This window comes from Lutjanus erythropterus, chromosome 4 (genome assembly GCF_056507025.1).
Source record: "Lutjanus erythropterus isolate fLutEry1 chromosome 4, fLutEry1.hap2, whole genome shotgun sequence".
NCBI lineage: Eukaryota > Metazoa > Chordata > Actinopteri > Lutjaniformes > Lutjanidae > Lutjanus > Lutjanus erythropterus.
The window spans coordinates 40,674,858-40,698,903 of record NC_139320.1 but is presented as its reverse complement, the minus strand read 5'-3'; the positions used below and the strand labels follow the sequence as shown (position 1 = coordinate 40,698,903).

At 40.1% G+C, this 24,046-nt stretch overlaps 1 protein-coding gene across 2 annotated transcripts in view; it reads right to left on the bottom strand.

The window, feature by feature from the left end:
* Window positions 1–2,421: 2,421 nt before the first annotated feature.
* nectin3a (nectin cell adhesion molecule 3a) overlaps window positions 2,422–24,046 on the bottom strand; it is a 45,026-nt gene continuing 23,401 nt past the window's right edge. Inside the window, exons 2-6 of one of the 2 annotated variants that reach the window (XM_084717989.1) lie at window positions 20,952–21,302; window positions 13,451–13,750; window positions 11,503–11,620; window positions 7,871–8,022; window positions 2,422–4,209 (exon numbers count right to left, since the gene is read on the bottom strand). In XM_084717989.1, the coding sequence (XP_084574115.1) occupies window positions 3,554–4,209; window positions 7,871–8,022; window positions 11,503–11,620; window positions 13,451–13,750; window positions 20,952–21,302 (1,577 nt within the window). In that variant the 3' untranslated portion in view covers window positions 2,422–3,553. The remainder of the gene's footprint in view (window positions 4,210–7,870; window positions 8,023–11,502; window positions 11,621–13,450; window positions 13,751–20,951; window positions 21,303–24,046) is intronic. The other variant, XM_084717990.1, reaches the window with a different exon arrangement.

The following is a 24,046-nucleotide window of genomic DNA, read 5'->3' as shown; positions in this document are numbered from 1 at the left end:
GGTAAAATGACTAATTTTGTGAATGGAGTTAGACTAAAAAGAAAATTTGGACAAATTATAATCTTTTTTTAAGATTAATTTACATATATTGGTTTATAAGTTAATGTTTTCAAATGCCACCGATTACTTTTCAAGGACTTAATTTCAAGCAGCTCACTGTGAACAGTTTTTTAAATCAATATTTTGAAAACTAGTTTGTGTTTGAATTAAAGCTCAAACATTTATTGAAGACAGTTGCCTTGAAATTATGAGTTTTCTCAGCTTTTTTGAAGTGTGGTTGGTTTGAAGAAAACAATATTTGCCTTGTGTTAATGCTAGTTTCTCAATGGAAAAAGCTGGGGAAAATACTGTAAATATAACACACCTGAACTAATACGGTTTTTGTTTCTGTGGCTAAAATACATTTTGATGCTGAACCTGTCTTCAACAGTACATTGCTTAGCTTCCTACACCAGCACTCCTGCTGTTTCTCCAAACTGAAGGTTTGCCAACTGCCGTCTACTGTGGGTATTGCACTGACTTTCATTAAGTACCTCATATACAACCTCACTTCAAATAATCTGAACTATCCCTTTAAGAGGTGAAGAAGGAAAAAAGATATTTATATTTTTTATCTTTACCAAATAAGAAACAAGATGACAGCAATGAATCAGCCATTTAAAAAAGAAGTGTGCATGCAGGCAGACACGGATGTGCTATAAATCACCAAGTTTATCTGCCAAGTGCGATGAGAAAAAAATGAAAAGTTAATTAGAAAGCTCACGGTTTGAGGTGAGGACTGCTCTTTGAATGTGGGCTGCAGTGGCAGATGTGTGGCTGCTGGGTGCGTGCGTGCGACGATGAGAGTGAGAGCGAGATTAAAGTGGTTTATTCTCAGACATCTAAACCTTCGACCAAAGCCCTGGCATGGGAAAGTGAGGGTGGAGTAAGGGTTAAATAAAAAAAGACAAAATGTGCACCCACAATCGCTAAAACCCCAATAAGAAAGACCTCAAAATACAGCCAACCCCCCGTCCTCATCTACACATATATGGTTCCTTTTTCTGGCAACAAACAGCCTGATTGACTAAACGGGGATCTTTCCAAAAAGGGGTATGTTTTCCCTTTCATGTAAGGCTCTGCAGAGGCCACTTTGATCCATGTATCATTCCTGAGGAAACACAAAAAGGAGCACTAAGTGGAAAAGTGTAAGGTCAAATCAAGCCGTGAGAGATGAGATCACGGATGATGTCAACTCTTTTGTTTCAACTTAATGTCACTGGGTTTGTTGTTTGTAGGAAAAATATATATCCCTTGGGGAGCCATTACACAGACAGCTCCAACCTAGCTGGTTCTTAAACCAATTTCTTTTTTTCTTCACTTGTGGATTAAATTTCTAGTTTCCATGATCACTGTATATCCTCAGAGGAGCTGCAGAGGAGCCAAACCCCAACATTATAGCTTGTTCTGTGATCAGTAGTGATGTCAGCCGCTCACAGTGTTTCCAACTCCTCCGCACAATCATACTTCAAACACACACAAACTAAAGCTGAAGGATCACTTTACTAGTGCCCCTTTTTCTGAGCTCTTTGACCTCGTTTTCAACAACTATTTTGCTTATTTGCTGTCATGAATCATGACCAAGGAGTGTCGGGAGCGGGAGCAGTGAAACTGTTGGTGGTTTATGGAGCCACATAACATCAGATGATGACAGCTGTGATAGTCACATCTGGTATTTATAACACGTTCCTTTGATCCCGCGTTTAAAATAAAAACTATAATGACCAATTGGTGTTAGTCGTGCAGACAGAAATCAGAGGATACAGAGGAGGGAAAATGGAAAAGACAGCGATGCAGTCTGTTATCATGGCTAAGTAAAGAAGGCCAATGCCTGGTTGGTGTCCTTTGATGTGTATAGACAACTGTAATAACAGAGTTGTGTTTTTCACTGCAAGAAAGTGATTGGATTAACACATTTCAATAATGATAACAGTGTGTTTGGTCAAGTTATAATCCTTAAGACTTTCATTGAGCCAAACTCCAGTTTTGATATTATCTTTAGTCAGCATTTTTTCTGCAGAAACACTTAATGTATTCAAGTTCAGTAATTGGTCCTTCCTAAGTCCCACCCCTTTTTATACTCCTGTTACACTCATCTATGTTGAAAAGAAAAGAAAATTTTGAAGATGGTTGAAAGATGTTGCTGAGGGACTTGTAAAAGCAACATGTATTGTCACATCTTAAGTGTGGAGTAAGTTGGCACTAGCTACCTTATCTATACCAATCATAAGGTAGATAGTTAGCTAGCATTTTTTCTAACATTAGCTCACTTAAGATGGTTTTTGAAGATCACATCTTAAGTCAGCTAATGTAAATGCTAGCTAATGACTGGTGTAGATCAGCTAGCTAGTTAGGGAGTGTGTGTGTGTGGGCATATGTGTCCAACTTGGTTTTATTTTCAACATAGACAAGCCTAGCACATAGCATATTTAATTGCAGGAAACAGAAATGGAGAAAGTTGATCAAGACTACCAAGACTGCTCAACTGTTACTGGAGTCCAGAGTGAAAAGAAATCTATTATTTTTGACTAATTTATTCATCAGTTTGTTGGGCTGCACTGTAAATTGTTGCACCAGTTGCTCCACTTGTATTTCTGAGAAAGTAAATGTTCAAGTTGTGTTTGCTGCAGTGTCAGACTGCAGACACTTGCTGTTACTACAGTAACCATGAGTGTCGCCAAATCAACCAAGACTGAAATCTTAAGGATCACAACTTTAGGAGCAGAAATAACTGTAAAATAAAAAAGATGAACTGAGGCTGAAGATTTTTCCACAGGGAGTGCCTCTTTTACTCTGTTGTCACCTTCACTGTCAGGTGACAGGCCTCCCATTTCACAAATAATTTACAGATGATAAATTTGCAAAAGCCACTGATGAACTTGACCAGAAGATTAGAAGAGGCAGTGTTTTTTTTGTTGTTGGTTTTTGTTTTTCTTTGTAATGTATGAGCGTCAGTCAGTTTCTCCCAGTATAATGCCTGTGTAATTCTCCCTTTTAATCATGGGACTGACAAACTTTCCCTTTAATGTAACAATACACGTCATGTGCATGAAAATGCTGTAATCTTTGTTCGAAATGCCACAGAAGATGTGAGGTTTTATGGGAGCAGAGCTCAGTCAGTCAGGGCTATAAATACTTCACTAACAAGGGTCTGAACACCTGACCTGTGACCCGCGTTAAAGACAGGTGCAATCACAAACAAGCACAACACAAAACCTCATTCACATCAGTCAAACCTCCACTGTATGCCAAAGAAGCCTCTTAAGCCTACGCAGATAATATCACTGAGGCGCTCCTGCGGATTTGTAGCTCCTTGAAATGCTACAAAAGTGTAATACAATCCACATACACATCCTTAAGGTTAAGTGGTTACAATCAAGGCAGAGCAGTATTGTTCAAAGAGCTCACTGTGAAACTGAGCTGAGAAACTGTTTGTTGACACAACCTTTAGTGATATTTATATCTGTCACTTGTTAAATTATTCTCAGTCAGTCATTTGTCCATTTTTTGTTTCTCAAACATACCACTCCCTGCGTGAGATCACAGATCCATCCATGTGGGACACATAATCGCTGTCTGTACCATTGTCATAGCAGTCCTCCGGGAGGTAGGGGGAGCCGTTGTTCACTATGGGGCTGTGCACAGGAGGCCCGCAGGGGTGCATGTTTTGGGTGTTGTAGTGATCTGGGTAGTAGTTTCCCTCCTTGAGACCCCTGTGGTTGTCCCCTCTGTCGGCCCAGTCATCCCGATCCTTGCGTTCAGGTGTGTAGTCAGGATAAATGATGTCTCCACCGAGTTTGGGTTTCAGATCCTGGCTGCCTTTGCTCGTCTTGTCCCCGTAAACCTCCTGCAGCTCGTGTGGCTGCAGTACGTCCAGCTGAGACTCCTTCTGCATGTCGGAGGGACCCAGGTACTGTTTGGTGTAGTAGTCTCCCCTGAAGGTGCGGCGCTGTCGCATGTAGCAGACTCCGCCGAGGATCAGCAAGAGGATCAGGAATAAAACTCCACCTACAGCCCCGCCGACGATAGTGCCCAGGCTGCTGTCGGGTAAGGAAGCCAGCGTCGGGGAGGTGAACTGAGCTTGCTTCTGGTCCACAGCAGTGCCAATTCCAGAGGTGCCGTGCAGGAGGGATGCAGTGGTGCTGGGGGCGGCTGTGGTGGGGGGAGGATCTGCAGAGTGAACATGTGATGAAAAGATTTAAACAGAGAGGAAGGACGGCAGATGGAGTGAGGGGTCATAAAAATAAAGGGGAGAAAGACCGCACTTTATGTTCTGTAACGACTGACGAGGCAAGTGTGAATGGTTTTCAGATTAATTTATAACAACACTGCTCCATGTTGGAGCAGAGACATGCCTCTCCTGAGACTGAAGAATTTGTTGTGAAAGCTGTGCTGTGGAGCAAAAAGGGGGAAATGAAAGGGGCAGAAAAAGGTTAAAGGGATAGTTTGGATTATCTGAAGTGGGGTTGTATGAGCTTCTTATCAATTGTCAGTGTATTAGCTGACAGACAGCACACCAGGAGAACCAGTATGGAAGCCAAGCAATTTACTGCTGTGGACAGGGTCAGGACAAAAATGTATTTTAGCTGCTTAAAGGGACAGTTCACAACAAAATCAAAAATAAACACATTTCTTCAGGCCTGTAGCGCTATTTATCCATCTCATTGGCACTTGCCTTTTGGTGCTCAAACCACCAAGATAATCCACAGACCTTGTTGTTCTGGTAGATTCTACTGCAGAAAGAAAATAGTTCCTGTATGAAACTGCACACAAGAAACAAGGTCTGTGGATTATCTTGAATAACCATGTCATGATTTGTGGAAAGAGACATTGCTGTTAAAAAGTTGTTTTTTTTTTTGTTTTTTTTTGGTGCTTTGAGCACCACATGCTGAATCTAGATGGATTAATAGCAATACAGGTAAAATATGTAGTTTTGATTATGGGGTATACTGTCTCTTGAAAAAAAGGCCCATCTAAAAAAGCACTCAGTATCAATTTGGGCGTAAGCTATAACTAGAAGCCCTTTTCAACAGGAAACATTATATTTCATTATATTCAGTCATTATATAAGCCAAATATTGCTCTCTCTGTCCCTGTCCACAGCAGTACATGGTGTAGTTTCCATGCTGGTACTCATGCTGTTCTCCAAACTGGAGGTGTGCCAACCGGCATCTACTGTTGGTAATACACTGATTATTAAAAAGTACCTTATATAACCCCACATCAAACAATCTGAACTATCCCTTTAAGTGCTAAATATCATCGTGTGTGCATAAGAGGAAGACAGAGAGGTATCGGAGGACAGAGGACATGCACTCATGAGCATCTGAGTGAATGTGATTGGCTCTCCTCCCTTCTCTTTCTAAACCCTGCTGTGGGGAAGTCATGTGAGAAGATGAAACGCTGTGTGATCGATGTGAGGTTCCTGCATCTGATTTGTCCTCCGGTGGCCGGCATTTGTGATAGGAGCCAGAGTCTGAGAGAAACAGGCTGTGTGGAGCTCAAGGTCAGGATAAGTGTCTCCATTTTGACCTCCAGCCTCTGGGGCTAAGAGCAGCCTGATACCACTAGTCGATCTCTGAGCAGGCACATCAAAGGCCTGACTACAAAGCAATATGACTTGCACTAATAGAGGTCTGCATCTCCAGGAGGGTTTTAGGCACTAGTTATCAAAACCGGATTCCCTGTAGAGCTATAATGATTTCCACAATTTGTGTAACTGAGTTAGAATCTAATCACCTGCAATTATACACTGCGTGTGAGCCTGAAGGATCAGGGGGGAAGTAAAAGCATGAGAGAGGATAATAGAGAGAGATCAAGGTCAGTCAACTGATATACTGGCAATCGTCTCCTCCGTCAGTCATCAATCCCACCCTGCAGCGCAACATTTTAACCTCATGTAGGTTATGAGCATCTGCAACTATGTAGCTGATCATCTGAGCGACGAACAGCCAAAAACCACAAGGCTGCACAGACAACTGGGAATGTGAAACAGCTACACCAAGTAGTCACGGAGGGGGAGGGAATATAGCTGAGCTCAACCTGGCTATCTCCACAGGGGAGGGAAGTGAGAGGCCGCATGCTTGAGTCTTAATATTTGACAAGAGAGGCAAGATAATTGCTCAGTGCAAGTCCGTCGTGGACAGGATGTCAGCTGTGCTTTCGTTTGGAGCAGGACTCCAAACCAGGCCTGTACACAGATGGAGCCTGACAGCCTTTCTTGGGGCTCCTCCAGCTCTTTTCCTCTCGACAGTGAGAAACGAGAAGGATTGTGTGTGTGTTAGTGGAGTACGTGTCCAAAAGCAGCAGTTGCTTTGTTTGGAGAAGGATTAAAAGGAGCAGGGGAGAAGTGAAAATAAAAAGAGATGCAGAGTTCTCAGGATCCACGCCCTGACTTCACAATAATGAACTCCATGGACAGACACAGGAAGCAGACGGGAGTCATTTAGTATCCTGTGAGTTTTCTGACAAAGATTTATGTCAATGAATCAATGGCATTCAACAAATGCAGGGAAACCCCTTCCAATAAGCCGGGGAAGTCCACTCTCTGGCTATGAGTTTTAGTCTGCGTTGAGTTAAAGGCTTAGTTTGGATGGGGTTAGGGGTTGGATGAGGTACTTGTTGATAGTCAGTGTCTTACCTACAGTAGATGGTGGGCAACACAGTTAATGACGGTTGGAGAAGAAGAGAGGAATAGCAGCATGGGAGATAAGCAATGTACTGATGTGGAAAGGGTCAGCAGCACAACGTATTTTAGCAACCAAAAAAAATCAATAGCAATTTATATGTACGCTGTATTTAGTATATTTTGCTGCCTTGATTGGTTTATTAGTTTGTGTCATAGTGTGACTTGGGTGTCTTAGTTTGGATTCATCGAAGCTACACAATAACACAAACAAACTAACAGGTCAGGCAGAACAGGCAGCGGAAGACAACTCCTGTGTTCTAGTGAAATTCTAGTTTTTGCCAAAGAAGTCTGGTTGCTTTGAAGAGAGACATATTTTTCTTATATAACAGAGTTTCTGGTTGGAAAAGGCTGTCTGATGGCAAGGTAAAGTGGGGAAAATATTTTAAAATAAACTGATGTTGATTTTCTCTGTTGGGCTTTTTTTTTCAAGTGGATAAAATAAATTTTGCTGATGCCCCTCTCTAGTTCTCCAAAATGGGGAAATGTCAACAGCCATCTACTTACACTACTACTACTTACATCTACTGACTATGAATAGGTGCCTCACTGCCTCACCCCACTTTAAATAATCCAAACTATCCCTTTAAACCAAATAACTTGATCACATTTCATACAGAACAGCTGTATGAGTACAATATACTGTGCAATAACAAACTTTATGGCGTAACACACACACTTCTGTGTACTGCAAATCTGTGAACACAATGCATTATGCCCCGCTGTGAAACCTGACCTCAAACAAAACAAAGAAAAAGGTTACATGGGTGCATAGTTTGCTGAACCAGCAGGGGTAAACACCCTCTTCCTTATCTGTGGAATCTAATGTTGCCAAAACCACAACAGTGGAAATGTTTGGTACTGATACTCTTTATCTGCACTCTGTGCTCCTCTGTTGCCAGGAATGTGTGAAAGTGGATCTTGGCTGGGACATTTATATGGAGGCTTAGCTCTGCTAGAAGTGTTGAACTGAGGGCTGACCGTACCAAGAGGGTAATCTTACATCAGAAAGGCACCATGAATGTCAAAAGGCACAGATTCCTCTTTTAACCTCAAATGCCAAAGGTTATTTATTTAAGTAAGAGGAGGGTTAAGAAGAGCATCCAGTAACACTTTATGAAACTGAGTGAAAAAGTCAAAACATACCTTGTACCCATAGGTTTACATCCTGACTGCGGAGGCCAATGTTGTTCATCACTTCACAGCGATATACTCCAGAGTCATTACGGTCCAACGGTCGAGTGAAGGCAAAGCTTTTGTTTGAGATCTCAACCCCCTCAGGCATCAATCCATCCAACCTGTGCAAAAATAAAACATTACATAAATCTCAAGGTATACAGTACATCATACAGTTGTACACAGACTTGAAGACAAAGACTAAAAGTTCATGCATTATTTTAAAACCTCTGCCAAGAAGTTTATGCTTTCAGTTTGGTTTGTTTGTTGGTTTGTTTGTCAGAAGGATTATGAAAGAACTACTGTTCCAATTTTCATAAAAATCTGGTGGAAGGGCGCAGAACATATGCCATACAGGGGTTTAATAATTTAGGAGCAAAGCAATGCAGTGCTTTTATCTAATTAGAAAATTGGATTCATATGATATAAGCAAGAACATTTTGGAGACTGTTTGTAGAAGTGTTCTTGAAAGTGTTATATCTGTTAATACGTGTACATGGTATGGGCCCCTTGGGGCAAACTGTCCAGAAATTAAAGTAAATGCTTTGCTGCAACTTAACATATAAAACAAACATAACAGCCAACTCAAAAATCACTGCAGAAACTAACGCAGCAGGTATGTAAGAAATAAGCAATGCCAATGTCAGCAGTATTTTGTCTTAAAATATGTTGGAGGATCCTCAAAAGTGAAATATATGCAGACACATATAGTGGTTGCACCACAGATAATAGAAGACTGGACTTTTGGCCTTGGCAGAGGTCTGCGCTCTCTGAGTGACCTTCTAGTTAACTGTATGTTTCAGAGACACAAGTATAATTGAAAAACCTCTCAATGACGTCACTGTTCTGCTGGTTGTGTTGACTCTTACACTGGTAGGCCTGTTGCAACTATTATATGATTACATGACTGTGACAATTTAGGCTGACTGTACTTCCATCAGTCGAGGGGAAAAGCTTTCTACATCAGCACACAGTTTCAACGTCAGGGTAAAAAAGAAAGAGGGAAGAAAAAAGAAAATAAAGAGCTTGGCTGTCTAGACTTTACTGGTACTGTCAGCTCAAATGAGACCATATTTCTTGTTTTCAAAGCTAGATGATGACAAAGAGCTGCCAATAGGCCAGTGTTGTTCTGATGTATGAACCATTTGGAATCTTTTATTTATAGCAGGGAGTCCCGATGGGTGCAGCGGGGCATTCGACAGCTCCAGTGTCCACGCTCCAAAGTTATGCTGCTCGAGGTAATTTATAGACTGAGGCTTCTTCACTTTGCTGCTTCAAAGTTTGTTTAAACCCAGTTTAGATCTACTGTATGCAGCTGGACCATGCAGCAGCTGATCTGTCATGTGCTATTTGACATTTGATATTATAGTGTTGTCAGGAGTATCGATATATCAATAAATATCAATACTGAATATTTGAAATGCTTTTAATACTCGTTTTTGCAGTATTGACACGCTGGTTCCAGCTGTACTGTACTTGTTGCAGACAGTGAGATTCACTTACTTACAGTGCGGTCTTCTTCTCATCACTTGTCTCATTTGCCTGTTGTCATGTTATAGCCGTGTAATATGTTTCTTTAAAAATACCCACAACTTTATGCCCTCAGTGGTTAGTCACTTTTTCCCTGTGCTGTGTTGTATCGAAATTAGAAATTCTTGTATCGTGACACCAATAACATTAGTTACTCAACAAACATGTTCAATAAAACAAAAAAACATAAAAACTCATCACTCCATTGAAAGTTTGATGTGTTAAATGTGTTGCAGCCACAAAAATACAAATTCAATCACAGTGCTGACCTCAGCCAAGTTTCATTATACCGTAGTTAACTGCATGTGTGTAATTTTAACTGAAAACATTATGAACGCTTAACTTATCTAAAAAGAGCAAACAGTGGAGTTTAATACCTGATGTCCATTGTTTACATCCTACAGTGACTTTTTCAGTGATCCACATCATGTTATAATTTATCATTAACTTCTGGCAACTGGAAGACAAATATCAAAAGTCTTCCCAAAGTTTACAAATTGACAAGGACCTTCTGAATGCATCATTTAACAACTGACACCACTCAGACACTATTGATATAACAGGATATAACAGTCATGTTCCCTGAATTGGAGACAGAGAAGGCTGTCACATTTGCAAGAAACTTTGTCAGAATATGGCAGCCTGTTTTACCATAATGTGTCTTGAAATGTGGACTTTCAGAGCGCAACCCCAAGTAGTACCTGAAACCCTTAGAAGGATGCATCAACCCAGTGACTGCCGCAAAAAATCACCTTAAGATGCCATCATGCTTCATTAGAACTTCCTCTAACTTTCTGAAACCAACAACTCTACATTCATGCCGCCTTCCCACTGTGATTGGCCAGTTATAAACAGAATTTGAACATTTCTCTCAAGTTTTCTTTTTTAATTCTTCACAAAACTATTTCACTTTTCATGTGTACAAGCAAGTGTAACACAATGAATGCCTTTCAAGGTGCTGTCTGTCTGAAAATATGCACCATTATCCCCATATTTATATGGTTATTGGATCTCTCTCATCATTATGACTTTTGGCCTTAGCTAAAGATCATCCAACGTGGTCAGAACCAGTTATTTTAGAGCTTAACCCAACCTTGAGAGGAACATGATTATCTACTGAAACCTTGGAAAATATGTGACCATCTATTTCCAAGTTAAGGCTTCTGTCCTTCACTTCAATACAGTGAGGTTTTCTGGAGCCAACATTAAACTGCTATTAGAGAAACTAAATCTTAATGCACTTCTAAGTTTGTTTTAGCATTCAGTCATAGAAGATGCTGCTTAATCTCACACCTATCCTAGGGCTGCATGATTATGGCCAAAATCACAATAAATCTGATTAATATTGAGATCAAGAAGATTTATCACAAAACATATTTTTCACACATTGCTGTTACGGAGACTGAGTTGATGCTGGACAATGATGGGGTTTCAGGAAGGTAGCATTAGCAGTGTTATTCTTCTTGGCCTTCATACATTCATTGTACCACAGTTTGTGGTGTTTTTTCAGGTGGCTGGACAAGTTAGTTGCTTTGTGGCACAGACGAGTTTCACACACTCATTATTATGATTTGGTCTTGTTTAACATCACTTGTGCTAGATCCAAAATACCTCCATGAAACGGATGATGATCAGTTTCAAGGGACTAGCTCTTTGCCTTCTGCTCCAGAAGTCTGATTTTCGTTTTGCCTGTCTGCTCTCTGTTTTATATTACTCTTCTACTCTGAACTGCAGCAACAACATCCAGGAAATTTTGCACAGGCTGCCACTACAGGACAGCTTGCTGTTAAGGAAATGGTTGATTTGATATGGAGCAGAGTTTTCTATGAGTGGAGCAGAAATTTTAAACGTCAATATCGCAGTCAATCATATTATTTTAATTGTGGGAGGCCAAAATTGTGATCAAGATGAATATTTGATTAATTGTGCATCTCTTATTGCACTTATCTGAACCTATAGGATGACAGCCTACCAAAATGGGCATCACAGTGATCACATCTTTTCACAGATCAGTGAGACTTGATCTTTTTCGTTTTTATCATTTTTCTAAGGCAGTTTTTGGAGATACTGACCTGATCCACGTGAAGTGATGGGCAGGTGGGTTGGCTTTGGCATCACAGATGAACCTCACATTCTCTTGACCCACATGCCAATTTTTGTCAATTCCTGTTATTGACACCATTGGTGCGACTGTAAAACAAAATAAAACAAAAGGTTATGATGCTGGCTATATTTTTTTGCCGCCTCAGGTTGGTTGCGCTGACCAACCTGAGGTGCTGTATATGTATTTTATTTTTATTTCAAAAGGTAAAAGTCTAGGACTCAATAATGAATCACTGTGATCCAGCAGCTTGATGACAAATGAGCTTTTCCAGAAGGAACAAAGCGTGCATTATAAGCACAGTAGCAAGCGATGACAAAAACAAAGGCTGTGCAGGACTGTAGCAGGGTACAGCATCTGCTGGTGAACGAGAGCCAAGAGAACAAACAAATGACCCTGGGTTGGTGGAAAGTTAGAAAATGACAGACTCACTCAGACAGTGGATGTACTGCAGCTAATAATAAACTCCAGTGCCTCACCATGACAAAGAAAAAAACAAAGGAAGGCAGGATGCTGCCTAAATGAAGCCCAGCACATGCCACTGTAATAAAACAATGCAAACACTGACTTAGATATCCAATTTTTCATTTTGATTTCTCTGGAGGACAAATGAGGAACTCATTACAGCACACAGGAAGATGCCTCCGCTTGCCGTGTCCACTGACCCTTTTCACGCAGCTCGACATTTGAAATTGTGCTTCTTTTGCACTTAAAATCCCTTGCCTCTGCATTTGACATGATTTATTGAGCTCGAAAGCCTCTTTCTTCCTGTATTAACCTTGGTCTTTCTGCATCTCCATCCGCTGCCCCCAGCAGCCTCCTGCTACTTGTGCTGCTGCTGAGGCCTGATCAATATTTCATAAAATACCTTCATTAGCCTGCACTCACACAGTCCAAACACAGGCTAACCCTTATTGCTCGCCAAGGAAGTATGCATCAATGATTATAACATTAAGATGACTCTTAAATGGCCCCTTTATGGGCAAAGAAGGGAAGGTAGTGAGCAGACTATTCATAAATCAAACTATCAGCATGGGTTAATATCGATAACATACACCGTACCTGTTAAGGCTGCACAGTTAGAGCTATAATAATCAGTGCTTCGCTACAAATAATGGATGGATAATGGAAATAATGGATCATGATTATTCAACTTAGTAATGTGCAGGAACAAATGTTTTTCTCTGTTTATCACTAACAAAAGTGGACACTCAAAATTAAATTAAAACTTGTTATGGGAACAAATAAAGAGTCAATAAACCTTACATAATTAATTGAGCAGCTACAGACAATGAGACGTACTGCAGTGCAGCTAGTTAAAGACAGTGACATGAATGCCACAAAACTAAAAATGTACTAAATCTCCCACCTCACAGAGGCCTCTCTTGGTAAAACCAAAACGGATTGAGAGGAGGAACTTGGCAAAGTTACAGATGACAATAGCTGAGCTGGTGCATACATTTCACTGAATGACTGTATGTCTTGTTCAAAGCTCAATCTGATACAATTTAAGGTTGTCCAACACATCTATTTAACTAAAAAACTCTCCAAAATACATTCCAGTGTCACAGAAACCTATATTAGATGCCACATGTCACCAGCAAGTACAACACACATGTTTTGGCGTGTTTGTCCGCATCTACAGGGTTACTGGACAGCTATTTTCAAACACCTTGCTGAGGCCTTAAATAGTGTGTTGACATTGTGTGCAGAAATGGTCACTTACGGGGTAATACAAGGTCATCAAATAATTAAGAAGATAATAAAAGACAGTTTTGCCATTGCATTCTTATTAGCACATCTCTATGGCTCTAAAATGTTAAAAAGAGTCTATAATGTTCGATGTATTCATTGTACCTGTTAATAATATATTTCTTAAAAAAAAGAGAAATAAAAAGGTCTTATAACTCAACACTTACACTGAACATTTAGTATGTACGGTATACGAAACTCCGTTTGCAGAGCGGGGTGTCGCACCACACAGGTGAGTGTCTTTCCCTGGGCGTAGCTCTGTGGCTGCCATATGTAGCGCACATGTGTGGTGCTGGTGCCGTTGGGCTCATCCATACTTTGCCGCTCACTCCGTCCATAGAGCTCTGTATCCCAGAAAACCTCAGCAGCGGGTCGGCCACGCTCTGCAATGCAGGTGGCCACCAGTGACTCATTCCCACCATCCAGCAGAGCTGTGGGGCCGGCAGATACGTAGACCTTTGGCTCCACTGTGAGAAGAGAAGGGGGAGGAGAGGAAATGACAGAATGGAGAAAAGATTACAAAATGAATATTGATCTTTTTGTGTATGTACATGAATAAATAATGTCTATCACAGAGTATATGGACAGAAGGAAGTGGTCTTAGTACACTTAACTGCCAGAGAGGGCAGATTGACTTCTTCCATTTCACATATATGCATTAAAAATTGATGAACTATGCTATTCAATCATATAAAGGCATTTTAGCGGAGACGTAGCTGTCTTTATTGTTGTTTGTCAAACATATGGTGTTTTTGAGGAAGGGTAATGTATTGGTCCTGTATGATTCTAGCCGAGTTTGGATCTTTTCAAGTGTTTTTTTATGAGGTACTTATTGACAATGTACTACTTACAGTAGATGGTGGTCAACACACCCACCAGTTTGGAGAAGCAGCAGGAGCACTGGTGTAGGAAGTTATGCAGTGAACTGCCGTAGGCAGTGTCGGTAGCAAAACGAGAGTCTGGTTGTTTTGGAGAGAGAGATATTTGTCCAGTACAACAATGGTTTCCCATTGGAAAAAACTGCCTGATGGTGAGGAAAAGTGGTGAAAATATTCTAAACACAGAGTACAATTAAATGGCGATTTAACCATTTTTTAAGTGGCTAAAATTCATTTTGCTGCTTCCATGCTGGTAATCATCTTTGCTTCTCCAAACTGGGGGCTTGTCAACCACCATCTACTGATGGTAATACACTCATTATGGATGAATTACCTTATATAACCTCACTTCAAATAATCCTGACTATCCCTTTAAATTTGGTTACTGTGGTGTTTTTGTATTTGACTGTGTTGAACTGGAAAATGAGAAACTAAGTTATGGATTCGGTGTAATATTATACCGACTTTCAAAGAATAACTGGAGGATTAGATGTAACAAGAATTTTCTCGTAACAGAGAGGAAAAACAGATCAATGCATGAGGGACATGACCAAAAAAACACAGCACTCTACCTGTTGTGTAAGTGTTTAATAATCACAAACTGTCAGAGGTGACACTGGGAAAGTTCAGCCAGACAAAAGAAGAAGCAAGACAGTGGAAATACAAAAGATAGCCCGCTGAGGGAGGGGAGGACACAAATGAGGGGCAGCGAAGTAAACTGGATACACAGGTTACACAAGATTATACTTCCATGCACTGTCTAGAATTTCCCTCTGATGTTCATTTCTTCTTCTTTCTCTTGCAGTGCACCACCTCCATCTCTATCCCTCTTAAAACAACGCTAACAGCTGCTCCACTTACTGCAACAGTGACAGTTTTAAAGGCGGCACGTGGGAGCACACATCAGCCTAATCCGCAGTACAAGGCCATCACCTTTAAGACATCTGCCACCTCACTCCTCCCCAGCCGAGCAGAAGGTCCAACAACACATCCAAATAACTCCTGGCATCCTCCCTTTTCCAAAAATAAAACCTGGCGTCTCCTGTACTGAGTGCAGGGGCGGGGACGCTGTTCCCAGTCATCCACCTCACATTCTTCACTCGCTTCTCTCTGCCCCTCCTTCCAGGCCTCTGACTATAAACAGTAGCAGCTCTATGTTCGGAGGCGAGCTGGCTGGAGCTTCAGAATAACTAAATCAGAGAGACGTGTTAATTTGGAGTCGCTGTCAGGAAGGGAGGGGAGCGCTTTGGATGAGTAGAAATGCTTTAGGGGAAAGGGTAACGATTTCCCTTTAGAAAACTGGCTGCATTGGCCCTTTCCCGCCCACACACACACACACGCTGATCCACATATGCACACCGAACACTGACGTCAGAGTGGGAACCCCTATAAAGAGGAGTATGATGATCTATAGCAGCTCTAAAATCAACAGCCATGAGTTCTGTTTTAGATTTTGAATGCTGTGATGCAAGTTGGAGCTTAAACAAAGGTTAAATGCAGTCAAGCACCAAAAGCAAGTTTGTGGTGAAAAACAAACATAATTCATTGTGCAAATGAAACCACACATGGCACACAGGTGAGACTGATGAATCTCCAATAAAACTATTAGATAAGGTTGGACTCATTTGCTGATAGTTACCAGAACAAGAAAAGATTTGCAATGTGTAAACAAAATATAGCTTAATGATGACATATCCCTCACAGAAACTGGAAAATGCAGCATAAGTTGAATTGACTTAAATGAGAAATGAAACATTTTTCACCACAGAAAAAGCTATGACACTGATTTTGGTTGCAATGAGTAAGCAACTTTAACCACCTCTCTGAGGGGCGATTTCTCAATTTTGTGACTCAGCAGAAAAGGCTGCATTATTGGCTACATGAATGAATACACAACTTTAACCTCTTCAACTCCATGGGGATGTCCACATCTCCAGCCAACACTGGTCTCTTTTAGAGGCTGTAGTGGGACCAATTTCAAAGTTATAGTGTTGATAGTAGTTTTATATATCTAGGCTCGCCATTTTTCAAATGCAATTCTTACAGAAATCTCCAAACATCAAAAGTTTTTGATACCAAATCATAGTATTTTTCTATGCTGTTCCTCGAGGTCTTGGTGTCTTAATGTGATATTTTGGAGTGACTTTGAGCATTTTTATCTATTCTGAGTGGTCAACAATGATTAAGTTTAGGACTTGGTATTGAACTTCAATACTTTTATGGAACAGACTTAATTGCTTCAATACTATTGAGAATGGAAAACTGTTTTGTCATTTAGTAATAAATTTTGATACCTAAGGAGTAAATCACATCAATGTCTGTGAGCAAATAAGCATGCATCATGCTTCTACCAACACCCAATAATGCGGGTGAATGGCCTTCTAATGGTACATGTCATAGAGGCATTCAGGAAAAGCAGTATGGTATGACCAGAAGCAGGGATCAGTGTTTTGTCTTAATATCACCAGATTTTTTAACAGCTTCTTCCTTTAAAGTCAATAATTGTTCTGTAACGTTTAATGTAATTTTATTTGTATTAAAATGCATTTGGCATTGAAACTAAGATATTGGTACCAGTACTGGTATAAATTTTTTTTGAACAATAGCCAGCCCTGGTTAACTTTTACACCTATACCTGTGTAATAAATGGTATCAACCAAAAATGACAACTCATGAGATATAAATGAGCATGGGACTGGCTGTCAAATACTTCAGTAATAATGTTCATGACTAGAAATCTTGCCACAAAGTGTTTGGCTGCATCTTCAGGTTCGTGATGTATTCTGCTTCTTTATGCCATATACTGCTGACCTGCTTTCCCCCCTTCTCATGTTCCTTGCCTAAAAATGACAAAAATGAGTGTACAGTAGTGAGGGAGAAGTGGAAGAGGTTAAACATACAAGACTTCAGTTAATATCTGAGGGATAAAGCTCAAATATTAAGTTAATCTTACAAGGTTATAGAATTATCTGCAGCAGTACTGCTTATCTATAAATTCTGCCTTGCCGACTAAATGTGTGTAAATGTTTTTTTTTTCCAAGAATGACAATGGTGCTATATTAAATTTCCTGTTTTCCTGTCAGCACTTTCCAACAAAGGGTCATTCTAATTCATTCACTTTATGTCTCATATTTTCCTCTTTTGCTTCCTTCCTGTTGCTTACTGGTGGGAACTTTTGGCTGATGTACTGTACCACAGTTCCTGTTGAACTGTTCCTGAAATGTTTGGGCCTTTTCTATGAGAAGTTGCAGACATGAGGCTGAAAAAAGAAGATGTTGGGCCAAAACAAATATTGGGTGTTGAGTGTCTCATGATGCTGATGTAGCCTGTATCAAGAGTGTGAGATTTGAAATTCAGTGTCCACTGCACCTGTTAATCATTATGTGTGTCGTGACTTAGGACTATTATTTGTGGGTCTGAGCCTATTCATTGATTTACTTTACTTCATTTGGGAGGAATGAAAATGAGGTCATATGCTCTCTCATAAACCTCAAAGTATAAACATGAATCAAAACTGGGAATTGCAAACTGTACGTGTAATTTTTGCCTACAGAGAACCCACAGCTTGTTGAGCAATCCTTTCATTACTTTCATTTTATTGAAAATGAAATTGAATACTAATTTCATCATGTAGAGCTGCGATGACTAATCAGTTATCAATGATTAAATCCATCTCCAACTATTTTTATGATCAGTTAAACAATTTGAGTAATCTTCCCTTGAGGAAAAAAGTCAAAATTCTCTGATTCCAGCTTGATTCTGTGAATATTTTTTTTGTTTATTAAGTCCTCAAAGACAGTAAACTGAGTATATTTAGGTTGTGGTTAAAATAACACTTGAGGACGTCATCTTGCGCTCTGGTAAACACTAGTCAATATTTTTCACTATATTATGACATTTTACAAACCAAACAATTCAGAGATTAATCGCAAAAATAATTGACAGATTAACTGACAACGACAAGAGTTGTTATTTGCAGCCCTAGCACCATGTAAACTTCGGTTCAACATAAATATATTGTCCTTATATGTGTTACACACTATGCAGTTGTTTGGCTACACCGACTCTGTCCTCTCTCAAAACAGCCTTGTGAAAAAAGTACAAGTCAACCCAAAACACTGCAGAGATGAGGAAGCTACTCCTCATCGCTGCCTTGGGAACTTGAAACTGCTGACTTTAGGTCTTGTGATGTGCTCTCTCTAAGAAAAATACCCTATGGGATAACCTAATTCCAACATGACAAGTATCAAATTGCAAAGAACATACATCTCTTCCATAATTACACCCTAATTACATCTGAATTGTAAAGTAGACCGAAGCATGTATTTGTGTATGGGTGTGCATGTATGTGCTTGTGTGAGAAGCTGCCCAGAGAAGACAGCAAGGTGCAGCTGAACTCTGTGAGGTCTCAGACAGTGTGGCTGTCACAGCAGCACTTAATGTACCACTCATTAGTCATCAGAGTCTCCTTCACTCTCTGGAGGGAGACGAGAAACTCCTGCCTACAGTGCAATCTCCGACTCTCAGCTCTGCCAGAGTGCAACCCAACCACCCATTTAGGGCTTTGAAACATACGCTGACCACAGAGAAAGTTCAATGTTCATGCTCCTCAGAGGAGGGGGGTTATGTGTCTGTACAGTGTGGAATATGTATGTACACTCAAGTATATATTGTAGGTATATATATATATATTTATACACATATATGTAATAAATAATAACTGCATATAAGCAGCAATGAATAAACGGATAAATAGGGAAGCGAAATCACCCATAACAATATCATTATTTACGATTTTCTTTTCTTTCTGCGTGTGTAAGAAACTTACAAATGCAATGTACTCAGCCTGAGCTATGACTTCATAATTAGTGACAAGGGGTAAAGAGGGCAGAACGAACCATAATCCTCACTGCCTCGAGGGAAATAGCTGCACATTGTAGTTTTAAGGCCAGTGCTACAAATTACACTTTTTCATGCAGCTTTGTTAAATACAACTGGATGTCATGAGTTGCTCTCTATCACACCCTACAATTAACTTGTTGTTGCATGCAACTAGTTGCATCAAGTTGGGACTGTTTTAACTCTCTTGCACACCGTTTACATGGAGAGAGGCTGCATGTTCAATATAAGTGTTAATATGTGCGGAGTATGTATATGTCCTTGTGGAGAACATTATGGAGACATAATTTGACCTTTTTAACTCCATGGGGATGTGCATGTCCACTGTGATATGAAACTATAAGACCTACGGAATTCATTGGTGCCAAAGAGGGTCAAAATCATGCTCCAAATTTAGGTCAAATTTTGGCATTGCCATGTTCAATCAAGGCCCTCTCACCTCAAGATATGCAAATGAAAATGGGTTGTATGGGTACCCAAGAGTTTCTGCTTAACAGAGATGCCCACTTTAGATTTGATTGTGGCTCTCAGAAGTAAACAGTTGCATACCTTTGTAAAGGATAACATACAACAGCATAAGATGTGTTTGTTGTCTCTATCTTCACCACACCAGTGTTGTAAAAGACCAACCTAACCTATGTCTCACTCTTTTTTCTCCTTATTCTCTTGGTTACATATTATTTCAATTGTTAATTGTTAATCAGTGTTTCCCCTATCCTGGTCCTCAGAGCTCACTGCCCTGCATGTTTTAGATGTTTCCCTGCTCCAACACACCTGATTCAGATGATCAGCTTGTCATTAAGCCTCTGCCTACAGCCTGAAGCCTGATAACGAGCTGATCATGTGAATCAGGTGTGTTGGAAATCCAAAGTAGAATATTAAAAAACTGCAGTTTTTTACAGTATTGGAATATCATAAATTGGGTCCAACTGGAAAGCTGAGACTGCTGTGAATTCAGTGAGCAAACTGTATTCATTGCAGTGACATCAGTTTTTGAAACTTGACAACCACAAACTAGAGACCTGGGGCATTCAGAGGATGTATGGTTTTCCTGTGTATATTGACAATAAGGACGTTTATAAGCAATCTCCAGAATGGAAGTGGTCGCCATCCAACTGCAGAAAAATGCAATTCTTAAAGAAATCTTCCAAAAAACGTTTTTGATTCCAAATCACAGTACAAATGTTTCTATTGTGTTCCTCAAGGTCTTGGTGTTGGAATGCGGCATTTCTGAGGGATTTTTGAAAAAAATTTATTAATTTAGAAGTAGTCAAAAATGGTCAAAGTTGCACAAATCTTGCAATAATATTAAGATAGCACAATGGCCTTCAAATAATTCAGTCAAAATGTCCCCTGGCCTTATACATTCTGAACCTTTAAAATTTGAATAAGCACCTAAAGATTATGACAAGGAAAACCTGACAGAGTGCTGATCTGCATCTCAAATTAATCTCCAAGCTTTGTATGTATGTATACCATTTCTATGTAGCATATATTGTTGACCTACTATCTCCCCCTAATGAACAACTGCCCCACTCCATACAAATAACTAAAAAGTGTCTATAGGGAGGGACAGAGTGGAAAAGGTTAAACCTGACAAATCAGTTTTTCACAGTGAGTGACAGTGAGGTGAGTGAGATGAGTGGGACCACAGCACAGCAGCTTCTACACTGCTGCAGATTCCTAAAGGGATTCAAGTTTGCATGTCCTCTGTCCAGGTAGTAATTTAAAAAGTCAGGTAGCTTCAGGCAGTAGTTTATCCCTCCAGGGAAGACACTTAGTGGTCACCTCAGCTTTGCTTAATCACAACCAACAATACCCTGCTTTGAAAAGAACAGCATGAAGAAGCACTCAGTACAAAGAGAAAGGAAGTGTCAGAGCTCCACTTTACCTAATACATTAACATAGATGGATGCTTGGTTGTTGCCCAGGGGAAATGTTGCCACTTTGCAGATGTAGGACCCGATGTCTGCAAAGCTAGCTCCACTGATGGTAATGGTAGCATCACGCACAGATGGGGAGACAAACGAGACGCGTTTGACATAAGCCTGAGGGATGGAGATCCCAAACACGGGGTTGAACACTGCCAAGGTAGTGGTGCCTGTAGAAAGACGACGTTCCCACGAGCTCTGTGTGAGACTGAGGTTGGAGCCCACTTCTATTCTGCAGCTCAGTGTGATGTTCTTCCCCAGCACCGCATTCACTTTCTCAGGAACAACCACCTGGTTACTGCTCACACCTGCTGAGAGAGATGGAGAGAGATAAGAGTCAGATAAACAACAGCAACACATCATTGTTGCAGCTTTAATTCAATTGCAAAAATGCATTGCTCAAGACACTTTCACTGGAGTGGAGACTTGACGGTTTTTGTTATTTGTTGTCTATCATTGGTAGAAAACTGTCTGCAAATTCAAATCTAGCTTTAATTTGTCAAACAGTAAGTTTCTCCTCATCTACTGTGACAGCTGCAGCACCACAGAAGAGGATGTGCTATCACCAGACAAGATTAGAATTCAAAGTATAGGGGCTGGAATGTGCTAATCCAGGGAGGTACAGTAGTGTGGATAAAATTACTGCTTGTCTGGAGTACTGATCAGCATTTACACTAGGAAAAAGGACAATGGGACTGCAACTAATGATGACTAATGATGCTTTTTTTCTCAGTTAAACAATGAATGGTTTGAACTATAAAAGGTAAAAAAAAAAAGAAAATTCCTCTTCAATATTTCCCAGAGCCCAAAGTGACATCTTCAAATAGCTTCTTCTGTCGAACAGCCCAAAAGCTGTGCGATGTCGCTGCCAGTGTGTTCCATACAGTATATCAAAGCAACAGCGAGACTCACATAAAAAAGTCAATTCTTGATTAGCTTTCTACATGCTGCAGCACACTGTCCCTACCTCATCATCAACATAACTAGTCTTCCCATGGTCTCATTAACAGCCATCATTTGTTTCAGAAGTATTTTCCTGCGGTTGGAAAAAAAAGCAGACTTCATCCGAGTGCTTTGCTTTGCCTCTTAATAAGCAACACACTTTCACCGCAGGACACTCAGACTGTCCCTCTTGCTAATCATCAGAGCACCTTTTAAACAGGAAAGGCAAAAAAAGCTCTGGAAGGAGATGAAACAAAACAAGCATTTTTTTTATGAGGCCCTTAATTTGACTTGAGGCCAACCACAGGTACTTTTTCCCCCACTAATGCTACATATAAACTTGGTTTTGAACATTAACGGCCATTTGAATGCTGTAATTCCTGAAAACAAGTAAAGACACCATGAGGAATGTGGCAACAAATGCCTCAGTGGTCACAGCAAAAAAAAAGAAAAAAAAGAAAAAAGTCACACTTAAAGGGATAGTTTGAATTATATGATTTGTAGAGAAGTGTAGTGTAGCAAAGCAAAGAGAACTACGAGCCACTTAAACTGATATTGATTGACTGATATTGCCTTTTGCAATGGAAAACTGCTTTATATCAGCTCAATAACACACTCTTCAAACAAACCAAACTCCATGGGCAAAATCAGTTGTTTTACTTCACAAAACATGGGACTTTCCAATGTACTGCTGCCTCGATCTGTAACTTTGTTTGTGATTTTGTGTGACTTAAGTGTTTTAAAGGGATAGTTCGGATTCACTGAAGTCACACAATAACACAAACCTAACCAAATGCAGCTGTAGACCAGCAACGCCTGTGTTATGGGAGGTAAAATGACAGATTTTCCCATGGAGTTCAGTTGGTTTGGAGAGCAATATTTGGCTTTCCCATTGGAAAACGCTATCTGACGGGAAGGAAAAGTGGTGATGAATTTCTAAATATAGCACACACTTCATCTGATATTGATCTTTTAGTTTGGCTGAAATACATTTTGCAAAATTTAAACATAACGTGAAACAGTTTTATGACCGCTGTTACTTTTTAGAGTAATAAATCCCTCAATCTTGATGTAGAATTGCAATGAAAAGATATGACAGATGTGTGCTGTGTTTTACTCCGAAGTGCAGTGATTGGATAAAGGAAGAGCAACAGATTTAAAAGCTGTTGCTTTTGCATTCATTCATCATTAAAATCCTGAAGGCTATGCCTAAGGGCATTTTCAGTGGTGTAGCTTGGAAACTGGGCATGCTTATCACCATAAAAATAGATCATAAGATTGTGATGTTTATTGCAACTTCCACAATATCTGTTATCTTCCCTTCCAAACACAGCTCCACTAGCTAACCTGAGCAGCTCTAGTGTCTTTGCCTGTGTGTGGCACAGCAGTCTTCAGTGTTGATAGGCCATTACTCATGACTTGCAACCAATCACTGCAGTGGGTGGGACACTGAGTGAAACTACAGAGTGGTGATACCAGAGAGAGGCGGCTTCATCAGAGCCAAAGTAGAATGTTTTTAAATTGATTTCACCCTAACCATTTTTTTTAGGCTGATCCATGACTCAAAACCGAGATTTCTGATCCGTTGTACCCCTAGTAATGTGCATGTCACAGTTGATAGATGTGCTACTGGGCTGTTGCAAAAGAAAACAAAAACAACCAGCTCAGTGGGAATGAATGCAGTATCTTGGAAAACTAACTGGAAATAAATCCTAAATTACAGGTTATGGCTATAGCCTTGAATGGGAAAAAAATCCATCCAGCTCAGTTTTTCTGTGAGAATAATCACACAAATGAGTCATTGATAGAAACATTTTAAGAGGCTTTACAAATTCAAAAGGGAATTGTCTAGTGGATCCACATTAAACCTTGTGAAAATGTTGTTTTATAGATAAAATATAAAAAGTTGATTTCATTCAAAATATTCCAACAGTACGTCTTAGTTTTCTCTACACAGTTGCAGTGAGAGTATGCTATATTTGGGAGTCATAAATTTCCACTTTGTACGTAGTCTCGGATGTGTATGGAGTAAAGCTTATAAAAGTGGTCCACTGGCTGGTATTTTGAGTCTTTGGCATGAATGTGAGTGGTAAGCCACAGCAATGCTATCTTG